Source organism: Megalobrama amblycephala, linkage group LG9 (genome assembly GCF_018812025.1).
Source record: "Megalobrama amblycephala isolate DHTTF-2021 linkage group LG9, ASM1881202v1, whole genome shotgun sequence".
NCBI lineage: Eukaryota > Metazoa > Chordata > Actinopteri > Cypriniformes > Xenocyprididae > Megalobrama > Megalobrama amblycephala.
The window spans coordinates 15,362,686-15,375,413 of record NC_063052.1 but is presented as its reverse complement, the minus strand read 5'-3'; the positions used below and the strand labels follow the sequence as shown (position 1 = coordinate 15,375,413).

The following is a 12,728-nucleotide window of genomic DNA, read 5'->3' as shown; positions in this document are numbered from 1 at the left end:
CCAACAATAAGAAGATATTTTTGCAGAAAGGCTTGTTTTTTCTTCACATACATTTTAAGAAAAAGATCCTCTTGTGAGCGGACAGACAATCACTGATGAGTATTTGTGGTTTTTTTCATCCATTATGTCCCAAAGCGCAACAATTACAGCACAGCAAAAATGAAGGACAATCAATCACGTAACACACACACAAAGAAGGCAAGACCTTTTAATTACACCTCATGGTAGAGGAGAAGGAAGCATGTTTACACGGTATGGCCTCGTCCTCCCTCTCAGATATCCAGCTGAACTCTCAGATTTTATTCTTTTTTTAATGCAGTTATATGGTGTTGTGCTTCTCAGGGAAATTTATAATGGATGTACTGAGTCTAGCCTCAGGAGATTTAGTGTCTGACACACAGTTCTGAAGCATGAGGTCATGGTTTGCTGAGTTTGCTTAACACTTCTCCATAGGGATGCTGACTCAGGAGCAAACTCATAAAGATATGTTCTGAGGACTGACAGATTCTTGCAAATATATACACTCTAAAAAATGATGGTTTAAAAGTAACACAAGTTGAGTTAAAAATGGACAAACTCAACGGTTGGGTTAAATGTTTGACCAACATGCTGGATAGTTTTATTTAACTCAACTCTAACTTTAACTCATTATTTAAAAATTACTATATTGCTCGCTTAAAATGAACCCAAAGTATGTTGGAAATTAACATTATTTATTATTATTAACATTCATTAATAAGAAATGTTAATTAATAAATGAACATTTATTTAGTTTAATGAATAATAATTGAACAATAAACATTGATTAAATTGCTTTTTTTTAAAATAAATTGTCACCTTTGAATTATTATTGTTTCCTCCAGTAATTATGTGTCTGATTTTTAATTTTCAAACTATTTTGGGTTCATGTTAATCCAGCCATATAGTAATATTTAAACAATAGTTGGGTTAAATAAAACTACCCAGCATGTTGGTCAAACATTTAACCCAACCGCTGGGCTTGTCCATTTTTGACCCAACTTGGGTTGTTTTAAACCCAGGATTTTTTAGATGTCATATATATATATATATATATATATATATATATATATATATATATAAAGCACGATTTATATATAACATATATAAATAATATATGTAAGGAATAATTGAAGACGGCCCTGAATGTTTAGAAAATAATGTGGTAATGCCTTAGAACGTTTGTCAGCCAATCAGATTCAAGCATTCAACAGCCCCATAAAATAATACATAACATAACACAATATATAACAAGATAAATATTCAGAATTTAAAGTATTTAATTAAATATATTAAACATATATTTTATTTTTAATGAATCTGATAATTCAGGAAAAACTACTTCGAGCCTCGTGCCAGACACGTCACGCTCTGTCAGTCTTAGCGCGAGTCAAAACAACGAAACGTGATGTTTCTCGATCCGCCTCATAACTCTTCACATTTTCACTTGCTTGTCTCTGAAAATGGAAACATTACAGACGTGTCTAATAAATTAAAATTACCGGAGCCAGAGAGTAACGAGCTCATCTGATTGCGCGAGTCCTCTCACTCTTCCTGACAGTTAAATGCGCGCGAAATGGGGCGGAGGCGTTTCCGCTCTGGCCTGTTGGCAGTTTTGCCGCCGACTCCTTATCACGTACGAGGTAATTTACCATCCATTTTGTTTATTTATGAGGCCGCTCCAGACGGCCAAACACAATCAATAACGTTCACTGCAGTAGAGCTTTATTGGATTAGAGACAGATTTGAAACCCACCAGCTGACAGTGTTGACTTTGGAGCGTCTAAAATGTCCAAGGCAACACTTAACTCAGGTCATTATCCATGAGGAAGAGGATGTTGTGTTGAATTTTCTATTATATTCATCTGCTTTTTCTCTCTTTTAATTTCTATGCCTAATTTCCCTAAAATCCCAGATTTGGGCACTGTTTTTCCTCTACTGTGCGGTCTTGCAGGTATTTTTTATTAGTGGTTGGCAGCTAAAGTTAGCCGGCTACTCCAAAAACAACATAATACAATATGTTTCTCACAGTACAAATATTCTGTAATAACTATGAATAAACCCTAGAGTATAATTCTTCAAAATTGTTACTTTCGAGACAAAAAAAAAAAAAAAAGCTATTTTGATGGCAATGTGTTTCACCTACTGCAAATATTTTGAAAACCAAAAGCTTTGACTTGTAAAAGCCACAGCAAAGTATTTACCTCATTTTTTTTTTTGATCTGTTTAAGACTTAATGGTGCCTTTAATCAGAGACAGATTACCACAACATAAATCCTATTTCCCTGCTCAGAATGATACACAAATCAGAAACCCCAGGGCTTCGCGTCTCCTGCGTCTGTTCAATTAGCTGTGATGGCCAAACAAAACAAGCTCAGGAACGGTTTTAGTCTCGGAGGAATTGAAAGGCAAACAGAAAGGCGGAGAAACAGGGAAGTGCGACACGCACCAGCAGGTACAGGTGCTCCTACTCTGACACTGGACCCTATGGCCCGCCTTGACCAGGAGAGATTTTCGGCCCAGATGGACGAAGGAATCACTGGACCATACGTCTAGTGCAGACAGCCGTACCAGACGTTTGGGAAGTCGATTAACACCTGGCTTTTTGGATGAGGTACCCATCTATACTAATGATGAACGTAATAAATCAGAACGCTTGGTCGGAATGGAAACCATCTTGAGGGCTGGTGTAGGACAAATATTTGTGTACTAGATGAGTTAAATGAGGTATTATGGAAGGAATGTAGAGTGTAGAATTAGCGTTTTCAATTCAAATGAAGTCATGTGCACAATCAAAACTGTATAAGTGCTCTTGACCATCAGAGTACAGACTTTTGAGAACGTGTGTAGTGAGATGAGGTCATTTAAGTGGCCTCAGTTCGAAACACAAAGGGAATTTGGGGCTTTGACATTTAGTCTGCGTTGCAGATGAACCCCATATATCATTCGTTCTGGATGATCTGCCTTTATCTCCACATCTGCAGATGATTGTGCGTTATATGCTCCAATGATAGTCTGCATTTTTGTTGTTGAAATATTCACAGACCAATTTATCACAAGATACTAATTAGATTTATGTATCTGGTAGAAGCTTTTATCTAAAATCTTTTATCATGTCTGATTGCTTGAGTGGCGGCATGCACTACAAGAGCTTAATATTTTATATACACTGATCAGGCATAACATAATATTGTGTTGGTCCCCCTTTTGCTGCCAAAACAGCCCTGACCCGTCGAGGCATGGACTCCTCTAGACCCCTGAAGGTGTGCTGTGGTATCTGGACCAAGATGTTAGCAGCAGATCCTTTAAGTCCTGTAAGTTGCGAGGTGGAGCCTCCATGGATTGGACTTGTTTGTTCAGCACATCCCACAGATGCTTGATTGGATTGAGATCTGGAGAATTTGGAGGCCAATTCAACACCTCAAACTCGTTATTGTGCTCCTCAAACCATTCCTGAACCATTTTTGCTTTGTGGCAGGAGCATTATCCTGCTGAAAGAGCCCACTGCCACCAGGGAATACCGTTTCCATGAAAGGGTGTACATGGTCTGCAACAATGCTTAGGTAGGTGGTACGTGTCAAAGTAACATCCACATGGATGGCAGGGCCCAAGGTTTCCCAGCAGAACATTGCCCAAAGCATCACACTGCCTCTGCCGGCTTGCCTTCTTCCCATTGTGCATCCTGGTGCCATGTGTTTCCCAGGTAAGTGAAGCACTCGCACCCGGTCATCCACGTGATGTAAAAGAAAACATGATTCATCAGACCAGCCACCTTCTTCCGTTGCTCCGTGGTCCAGTTCTGATGCTCACGTGCCCACTGTTGGCTCTTTCGGCGGTGGACAGGGGTCAGCATGGGCACCCTGACTGGTCTGCAGCTATGCAGCTCCATACGCAACAAACTGTGATGAACTGTGTATTCTGACACCTTTCTGTCAGAACCAGCATTAACTTCTGGAACAGTTTGAGCTACAGTAGCTCGTCTGTTGGATCGGACCACACAGGCCAGTCATCAATGAGCCTTGGCCGCCCATGACCCTGTTGCCGGTTCACCACTGTTCCTTCCTTGGAGCACTTTTGATAGATACTGACCACCGCAGACCGGGAACACCCCACAAGAGCTGCAGTTTTGGAGATGCTCTGACCCAGTCGTCTAGCCAACAAAATTTGGCCCTTGTCAAACTCACTCAAATCCTTACGCTTGCCCATTTTTCCCGCTTCTAACACATCAACTTTGTGGACAATTTTCACTTGCTGCCTAATATATCCCACCCACTAACAGGTGCCGTGATGAAGAGATAATCAGTGTCAGGTTGTCCCTCTCTGTAGGAATTGCGATTGCGTTCCAGTTCCCCCAAGCCCACGGGACCCCACACAATTGCGTGCTTTGCATGGTGGGTAAACACGCTACTATGCAAAATAAATGCATAGAAAGAACTTAATCAGTATTCAACATAATCAGTTATTAATATTTCATTTGTTTTTGCATGCGTTCATAATTTCTTTGTATTACAGCCTGGACAAAAATTATTTTGCACAATTTGGCAATATTTGAATAAATGATGAAAATATCAATTTTCCTAGGCTGGACATCACTTTTAGCCACTACTGTATATAAAATACAAAAATTATATATAGTAAATATGTACTTTAATAAGTTTAAAAATAAAAGTTTACTTGGTTTAATTTTTAAACAAAGTTAAGTTAGTGGCCAAAGTAGAGCTCTTCTCAATCTCATATTGTTATGAGGACCTCTGCTGGCCATTGAGTGCATACACACGTCACACTAATTATGAGAATGCACTGTTTTTATTCTCTCTGTTTAGGGGATCTGCAGGTATGGTATTCAATTAGTAATGCTGATATTTATACAAGGCTGTGTGTAATAATTTTTAACATTATCAAATTTCTTCTACATTTCATATGCTAATGTTTTGACCATACATTTATTTTTAATGTCGGCTCTGTTGGCTGTTTGTCAGATGCACTTTCTTGTTAGTGGCTTGTTATGACTGCTGAATTAATTCTGTGCATTGTACTTTCTCTCTCTCTCGTCTCTAGAATTTAGATTTCTTGAAGCATCTAGAGTTTGCTGAAGTTCCTCTGCAGTCACAGTTACCGTCCCCTAATGCACACTGACACAGATCTACACCATGTGACTGACAGCCACCAGCTGCCTTTCTTTTGCTTCATGCATGCAGATACTATTAATAATGCCTCTCAATTTGATCTCAAACAAACAGATAAACATAGATGGCATACTTAAACACCTTTACACTGAATTTAAATATGCACAAGCACAATTCTCTGCACTTCAACAAAAATGTGTGGTATGAATAGAAGTGTTTAAAGTGCATTATAATTTTTGTCAAATCCTTCATGCATGCTGCCAGGTGCAATGTAAGACTATCCTCTGTGTACGCAAGCAGAAACACTTGAGTCTCCTTCAGGTGTCACTTATTTTCCTCTCCAAAGACATGTCTACTTCTGTCTTGGATTGAGTGACGCCTTGACATTTGATCTTTGCTTCAGAACTTCCTTCATTCACCTTGGGAATTTAGTTGTAATGAGAGACCCCATGTTGTTAAGTATCCATACAATCCTACTGCATACATTACTCACAGTAAATTATAATTGACTGTTGGGGAAACCTATGCACATGATCCACACATTGGCAGTTTACCACTTAGCTAAGGCGATATAGTTCTCTAGATAAGCACCAAGTGCAAGACAAAATCAATTTAATCCAAGTATCCAGATAAGGAGCTGTCTGCACATTTGCGCAGCCTAGGAAAAAGCTTAACACACTCTGACATCGCTGCCCTGTTTACCACCAGCGATGGTCAATGTCTTTAATGAAACGTGATTCCCCACCAATCCCAGAGGCTGGTAAGTGTCAAGGAAAGATGATCAGCAGGGATGCTTGGCATACTTTCCACCACCATGTAGGGTTGGTTCACCCATTTCAAAACCACTTGTGCTAGAGCTCATAGTCTAGAATTTACTACAGGTTGGGAATCACAACAAGGTGTTATATAAAAGACAAAGGATTTGAATGAGGGAAGGAATCCCTGGAGGTAAACAATGTCAGAAAGGAAGCCCTCAGCAAACAAGAACATTAAAAAGCTGCGTGCCATAAGCATGGTGTGCAGCTTAACACGGAGCTGGCAGCAGTGGGTGAGCGAAAATGAGGAGAAGCAGTCTAGCGAACCAAGCGGATGGGCTCCATCTTACCCAGAAGACCCCAAAGATGCAAGGAAACATTCGGCGAAGATCAGACCTACTCAGAAGTCTCTTCCCAGCCAGGTCCCTACAAACAAGGATGATGTGGAGTCACGCATCAAAACTGGACAAGTGCTAAAAACCGTGACGAGGGATGTCCAGGAGAGAAGTGCGGGCATTGACTTTCTGACCAAACGCATCTGTAAGGACCCAGCCACGGATGAAGTGGACAAGATGCTGAGCAAAAAAGGATCGCCCACGCGCCGCAGGAAGTGCTCTAACATGGTTTCGGAGTTGACGCGGAGCTGGAAGGAAATGGAAACTGAGAAAAAGCAGGCTCAGGAAAGCAGTGAGGATAATGAGGATAGAGGCCTGCAGCTGGAAACCAACTGGGAGGACACAGAGAATAACAGGACGAATGAAAATACTGCGGTCACCATCAAAAGATCCTCTGTTCTCGGGTAAGTTCTGGTCTTCTAATACAGATGAGTTTAGAAGTGAAGAGTTTTTTGTTTTTAGGGAAAAAGGGAATAGGGTGGTTAACAAAAAGTTAGTTCGTCACGGTTATATTTAGATGTTGTAAATCAATTTAATTATAGTATGCTGTGTTATTTTAGTCAATCACTTTAATTAGCATCCTTGTGTTTGATAGAAATCCCATATGTGTGTAATCTGTACCGTGTACCATTCTATTTATTCACTGTTAGGTTATTATATTTAATATTTAGTAATATACGGAATAGGCCTATCACAGCCATACTGATTATTCAGACCAACTGTTATTCAAAACTTTAATACACAAGAAGGTAATATTAAGCAAATTACATTTTAGACAAAATAGAGCCAGTCAGTTGCTTCTCTATTTCGCTCTACCAAAGAAAACCATTCCAAATGAATCTACAGCAGAATTAATCCTACTGTGTGGCGTTTCAGAATGAATCTGTGTTTTTGAACGAATTGGTTGAATGATTTATTTAGTGAGTCAATCATTAATTTGTTTTTGAAAGAATGTTTAATTAATTGTTCAATAACTCATAAAGACAGCCACTTGTTTCATTCCTGAATGAATCTGTGTTTTTAAAAGAATTGGTTGAGTGAAAGATTCAGTGACTCACTCATTGTTTAGTTTCTGAATGAATCTGTTTTGTTTGTTTGTTTTTTTTAAAGAATTGGTTGAGTGAAAGATTCAGTGACTCACTCATTGTTTAGTTTCTGAATGAATCTGTGTTTTTGAAAGAATAGGTTGAGTGAAAGATTCAGTTACTCACTCATTGTTTCATTCCTGAATGAATCTGTGTTTTTGAAAGAATTGGTTGAGTGAAAGATTCAGTGACTCACTCATTGTTTAGTTTCTGAATGAATCTGTGTTTTTGAAAGAATAGGTTAAGTGAAAGATTCAGTGACTCACTCATTGTTTAGTTTCTGAATGAATCTGTGTTTTTGAAAGAATAGGTTAAGTGAAAGATTCAGTGACTCACTCATTGTTTAGTTTCTGAATGAATCTGTGTTTTTGAAAGAATAGGTTAAGTGAAAGATTCAGTTACTCACTCATTGTTTCATTCCTGAATGAATCTGTGTTTTTGAAAGAATTGGTTGAGTGAAAGATTCAGTGACTCACTCATTGTTTAGTTTCTGAATGAATCTGTTTTTGAAAGAGTTGGTTGAGTGAAAGATTCATTGACTCACTCATTGTTTCGTTCCTGAATGAATCTGTGTTATTGAAAGAATTGGTTGAGTGAAAGATTCAGTGACTCATTCATTGTTTAGTTTCTGAATGAATCTGTGTTTTTGAAATAATTGGTTGAGTGAAAGATTCATTGACTCACTTATTGTTTCGTTCCTGAATGAATCTGTGTTATTGAAAGAATTGGTTGAGTGAAAGATTCAGTGACTCACTCATTGTTTAGTTTCTGAATGAATCTGTTTTTGAAAGAGTTGGTTGAGTGAAAGATTCATTGACTCACTCATTGTTTCGTTCCTGAATGAATCTGTGTTATTGAAAGAATTGGTTGAGTGAAAGATTCAGTGACTCATTCATTGTTTAGTTTCTGAATGAATCTGTGTTTTTGAAAGAATTGGTTGAGTGAAAGATTCAGTGACTCACTCATTGTTTCGTTCCTGAATGAATCTGTGTTTTTGAAAGAATAGGTTAAGTGAAAGATTCAGTTACTCACTCATTGTTTCATTCCTGAATGAATCTGTGTTTTTGAAAGAATTGGTTGAGTGAAAGATTCAGTGACTCACTCATTGTTTAGTTTCTGAATGAATCTGTTTTGTTTGTTTGTTTTTTTAAAGAATTGGTTGAGTGAAAGATTAAGTGACTCACTCATTGTTTAGTTTCTGAATGAATCTGTGTTTTTGAAAGAATTTGTTGAGTGAAAGATTCAGTGACTCACTCATTGTTTTGTTCCTAAATGAATCTGTGTTTTTGAAAGAATTGGTTGAGTGAAAGATTCAGTGACTCACTCATTGTTTCGTTCCTGAATGAATCTGTGTTTTTCAAAGAATAGGTTGAGTGAAAGATTCAGTGACTCACTCATTGTTTAGTTTCTGAATGAATCTGAGTTTTTGAAAGAATTGGTTGAGTGAAAGATTCAGTGACTAACTCATTGTTTAGTTTCTGAATGAATCTGTGTTTTTGAAAGAGTTGGTTGAGTGAAAGATTCAGTAACTAACTCATTGTTTTGTTCCTGAATGAATCTGTCACTGAAAGATTCAGTGACTCACTCATACAGTCACTTCTTTAGTTTCTGATTGAATCAGAGGTTTTTTTAAAGGTTCACTAATACGGTCACTTTTAAACAAATGTGACCAAATGAAACAGCTATAGTAGCCTATAACAAATTTATATTCTACAATCTTCTTATAGGGGCAAAAAGGACATTGAAGAAGCCAACAAAATAAATGCCTTGTCAAAAAAATACAGCGCTGTGGGAAGCTTAAAAAGCCGCTGGCAAAACTGGGCATCGGAGCATACCATCAATCAGAAGCTCAACCCCTTCAGCGAGGAGTTTGATTATGAGTATTCCATGTCAACACGGCTGCGGAGGGGTGAGGAGGGCTACGGGAGGCCCAAAGAGGGCAGTAAGACAGCAGAGCGGGCCAAACGTGCAGAGGCACACATCCACCGCGAGATAGATGACATGTGCTTCATCATAAGGACCATGGCGGACCCGGATGCAGACGGCTGCACCAGAGTGACCTTTGGCGATCTGTTTGACAGATACGTGCGGATCTCTGATAAAGTCGTGGGCATACTAATGAGGGCCAGGAAGCATGGGAAGGTAGCGTTTGAGGGGGAGATGCTGTGGCAGGGCCGCGATGATGACATCGTTATTACTCTGTTAGTATGACATGAGGCTGACACAATGTGTTGATGTCATTCACTGTGAAATCAAAATAGTTAACCTTACTGAAATTGCATGCAAACTGATTGCCTTTAAAAAAAAAAAAAACACTTGGTTTCAACAATCAATTAATTTTCAGTTAAATATACTGGGTGTATTTAATATATCTTCCACACAACTTAAGTTGAGCTAATTAACGCAACTTGGAATTTCTCAGTTTTATGTACTTGAATAATGATCTGATTTGCTTGTTAAAACCATGCAAACTGATTGCCTTAAAAAGACCAAGTAAGTGTTGCTCCAATAAATTAAGTGCTTCAATCATCCAGCTAGCAATACATGTGTAAAATGTTTATTAACTCAACCACAGCCTTTACTCTTCAGAAACCTTTTTAAAGCCAAACATTAAACACTAATGGATGAATCTTTTTCAAAAACGAATAAAATAACACTTCATTTAAACATTTGCACCTAGAGTCTGAAACAAAGCATGCTGGAAACTAGAAAACTTACTGCTGTAAGTCAGTCAGTTTTGCCTTTTATTATCAGTTATTGAGTTCACACAACTTTTTACTGCAATGAACATGATATACAGAAAAGTATATCGATATAAAAGTGCCCAACCAAATGAAACACTGATCGCCATAATGGTGATTCACAATATAAATTCATGTAGTCAACGTCTGTGGTGTTCTTTTGACATTCAAGCTGACTTGAAAATAAATTAAACTAAAGAAAAAGATAACTGCAGACCTCAGAACTTGACAAAATGACCAGTTTATCTTAACTAGGGTTTACTGAGTCACAAAGGCACAGTACACAAATAGTACAGATTACTATATTTTTACAGTTAAATCAACAAAGTAAAGATAAATAAAAAGTGTTAGCTTTGACAGTGTTCACTCTGAACTGATTTTGCTGCTATTGTTAAAATATTGAAAGGTAAATCAATTATGTTCTACATGTTTATGCGTTTACAGGTACTATATACAGTTTGTAAGTTTGCAGTTTTTTTGGTAACACTTTACAAAAAGGTTGTTAATGCATTAACTAATATAATAATGAACAATATATTCTTACAGTAACTTGATGTTAGTTCAACCTTTTCTGGTGTTCATTCACAGTGACTAACCCCCTTGTTTTTCATTATGTCATGTTTGTTACATTTGTGTGTGCATGTAAAAAAACATGTTTTATTGACTTAAACTTTGTGAATAAGAAGCTGCTAAAAAGAATGAGGTGTTTGATTTGTTTGTTTCTAAGGATATAGAGTAGTGTGTTATTTGTAAGACTGTCATACAGTAAGTTATCCAGAAGAGGGAGCAGTGCACTAATGCTACAGTCCCCCCTTGCCATGTATTTGCAGTTCTTATGAGACTGGATGTGATCTCTGCGTTTAGTACATGTTGTACTTTTAATAAAATGCAAGCATTTGAGCAAAACAAAATGGTCTTTGTTTTGATTAGTAGAAAATCAACAAAAACAAACCAACATCCTTCACTCATGTTGTTTTTTGAATGAAGAGAAATCTTTCAAAATATGTAAGACATTCTACAACAACAAATGCTTTGGCCATATAGTGGTTTCTTGTCACATGGTTGTGTAAAGTGCATGTAGCAGAACAATAATGCCAGACATTCCATCATTTGGTTTAGTCATTTTGTCTGGAAACCAGAAAGACAGGAGCTGACTGTAATCCTCAAGAATGCGGATCAAAAATCATTAACAAGAAGTGTTGTATCACGAGATAAAAATGTGGACCGAAATCTTATACCTGCTCCACCTGAAGGTTTGAATTTAGGTGAGTAGCATAATAGTAGTCTACTTTTCATGTATGTTTTATAAAAATGTGATTATTTTCAGTACTCTATATATTCACTCACTGTAAAAAAATATTTTCATGATTTGTAATCACAACATTTTTTTCTTTTGTCAAATCACTATATTTAATATGCTTCAGATAACAAAATTTTTCGAGTTTCTGTTGAGTAAATCAATCGCCTTCATTGTATCAACTCAAATTTTTAATTTAAATGAACTCAAAATTAAGGCAACCAGGTAAATTACTTTTTTTTTAAGTTAAACCAACTATTCTTTTTTACAGTGCTGTAAAAGATATTTGCGGTTTGTTAAATTTAATTATAATAGTTTAAAGTAACACAACTGCTATAGGGACGTAGTGATGATGAAATAAATGAAATGTTTTGCGTTCCCCCGAGAAACTTTGCGTTTGCTCTCAAAGGTCAGAATTTCATTGATTTCAGTACTGTATATTGATTCTGTTGTATAACTATACAATTTCAGAACCAAAATAGAGATTTCCCACATCGCTGGCCTCACGATGTCCACCGAGCGACTCCATCTGTAATGACATACAGTAGATCTGGAAGCATATTCTCTCTATTCATTGGAACAAGAGTCTTGAGGGCTGTTGAGCTGCCAAAGGCGACCTCTAATTGTCACAAATTACAGCTGGAAGATGAAATTACTGGTGTTTCACTTTCCTGAGACTTGGATAATGACCTTGTTCTTAATGTAGGATGACTCCACGATATCATTTTACAGATATTGTTCTCCATCTCCATGCCACAAAAGTCCCCCAAAGACGGGCATTTCATTAGAGTGGGTTCAACAAGATTCAAGCAGGTTTTTACTTCATTTTGCCACACAGAAGACCCAAAATGAATCATGACTATATTCCAACACATTTCCCATTATAACCTCAATTAGGTTGTGATGTGATTAGTTCATAGCGGTAGGTTTACCTGATAATAACGATATTCTTCATGCTGTGAAGTGATCTGTATCTGTAATGATTCCTCTTCAGTCTCTGCATTCACTTTACACAAGCTCTTTCGTGAAGAGTTCATGTTGCTCTTCACTTGTTCTGATTCAGCGTTTTGTACTTTGTGGGCATTTAATTAATAAAAAAGGAAGTATTTGTTCTAGCTGCCAAAAGAGGAAAGAACATACCAACTCTGACTTACAGATTAGTTTGGAGTTCATATTGGATAATTTCAAACATGTTAGAAATGTTAACAGTCAAGAAATATTCTATGCCACAATAATTAGAGCTTTTCTAATTGAATGCATGCAATAAATAAATGAATGAATAAATGAATGAATTAATTAATTAATTTCTTC

General features: G+C 37.3%; 1 protein-coding gene across 2 annotated transcripts; it reads left to right on the top strand.

The window, feature by feature from the left end:
* Nucleotides 1-1,388: 1,388 nt before the first annotated feature.
* Nucleotides 1,389-11,031, top strand: abrab (actin binding Rho activating protein b). Of its 2 annotated transcripts, XM_048201809.1 has the most exons (3): nucleotides 1,389-1,661; nucleotides 5,077-6,698; nucleotides 9,107-11,031. In XM_048201809.1, the coding sequence occupies exons 2-3, from the start codon at nucleotides 6,100-6,102 to the stop codon at nucleotides 9,588-9,590; spliced, it is 1,083 nt and encodes a 360-aa protein (XP_048057766.1). In that variant the 5' UTR covers nucleotides 1,389-1,661; nucleotides 5,077-6,099; the 3' UTR covers nucleotides 9,591-11,031. The 2 variants fall into 2 exon arrangements, with proteins under 2 accessions (XP_048057766.1, XP_048057767.1); XM_048201810.1 differs by lacking the exon at nucleotides 1,389-1,661 and having other exon boundaries at nucleotides 4,871-6,698.
* The last annotated feature ends 1,697 nt before the right edge of the window (nucleotides 11,032-12,728 follow it).

Bases quoted from the DNA above. Each gene is read 5' to 3' on its own strand.
- abrab (XM_048201809.1), top strand. From the start codon at position 6,100: ATGTCAGAAAGGAAGCCCTCAGCAAACAAGAACATTAAAAAGCTGCGT. The intron at 6,699-9,106 runs GTAAGTTCTGGT...ATCTTCTTATAG, and splicing joins AAAAGATCCTCTGTTCTCGG to GGGCAAAAAGGACATTGAAG.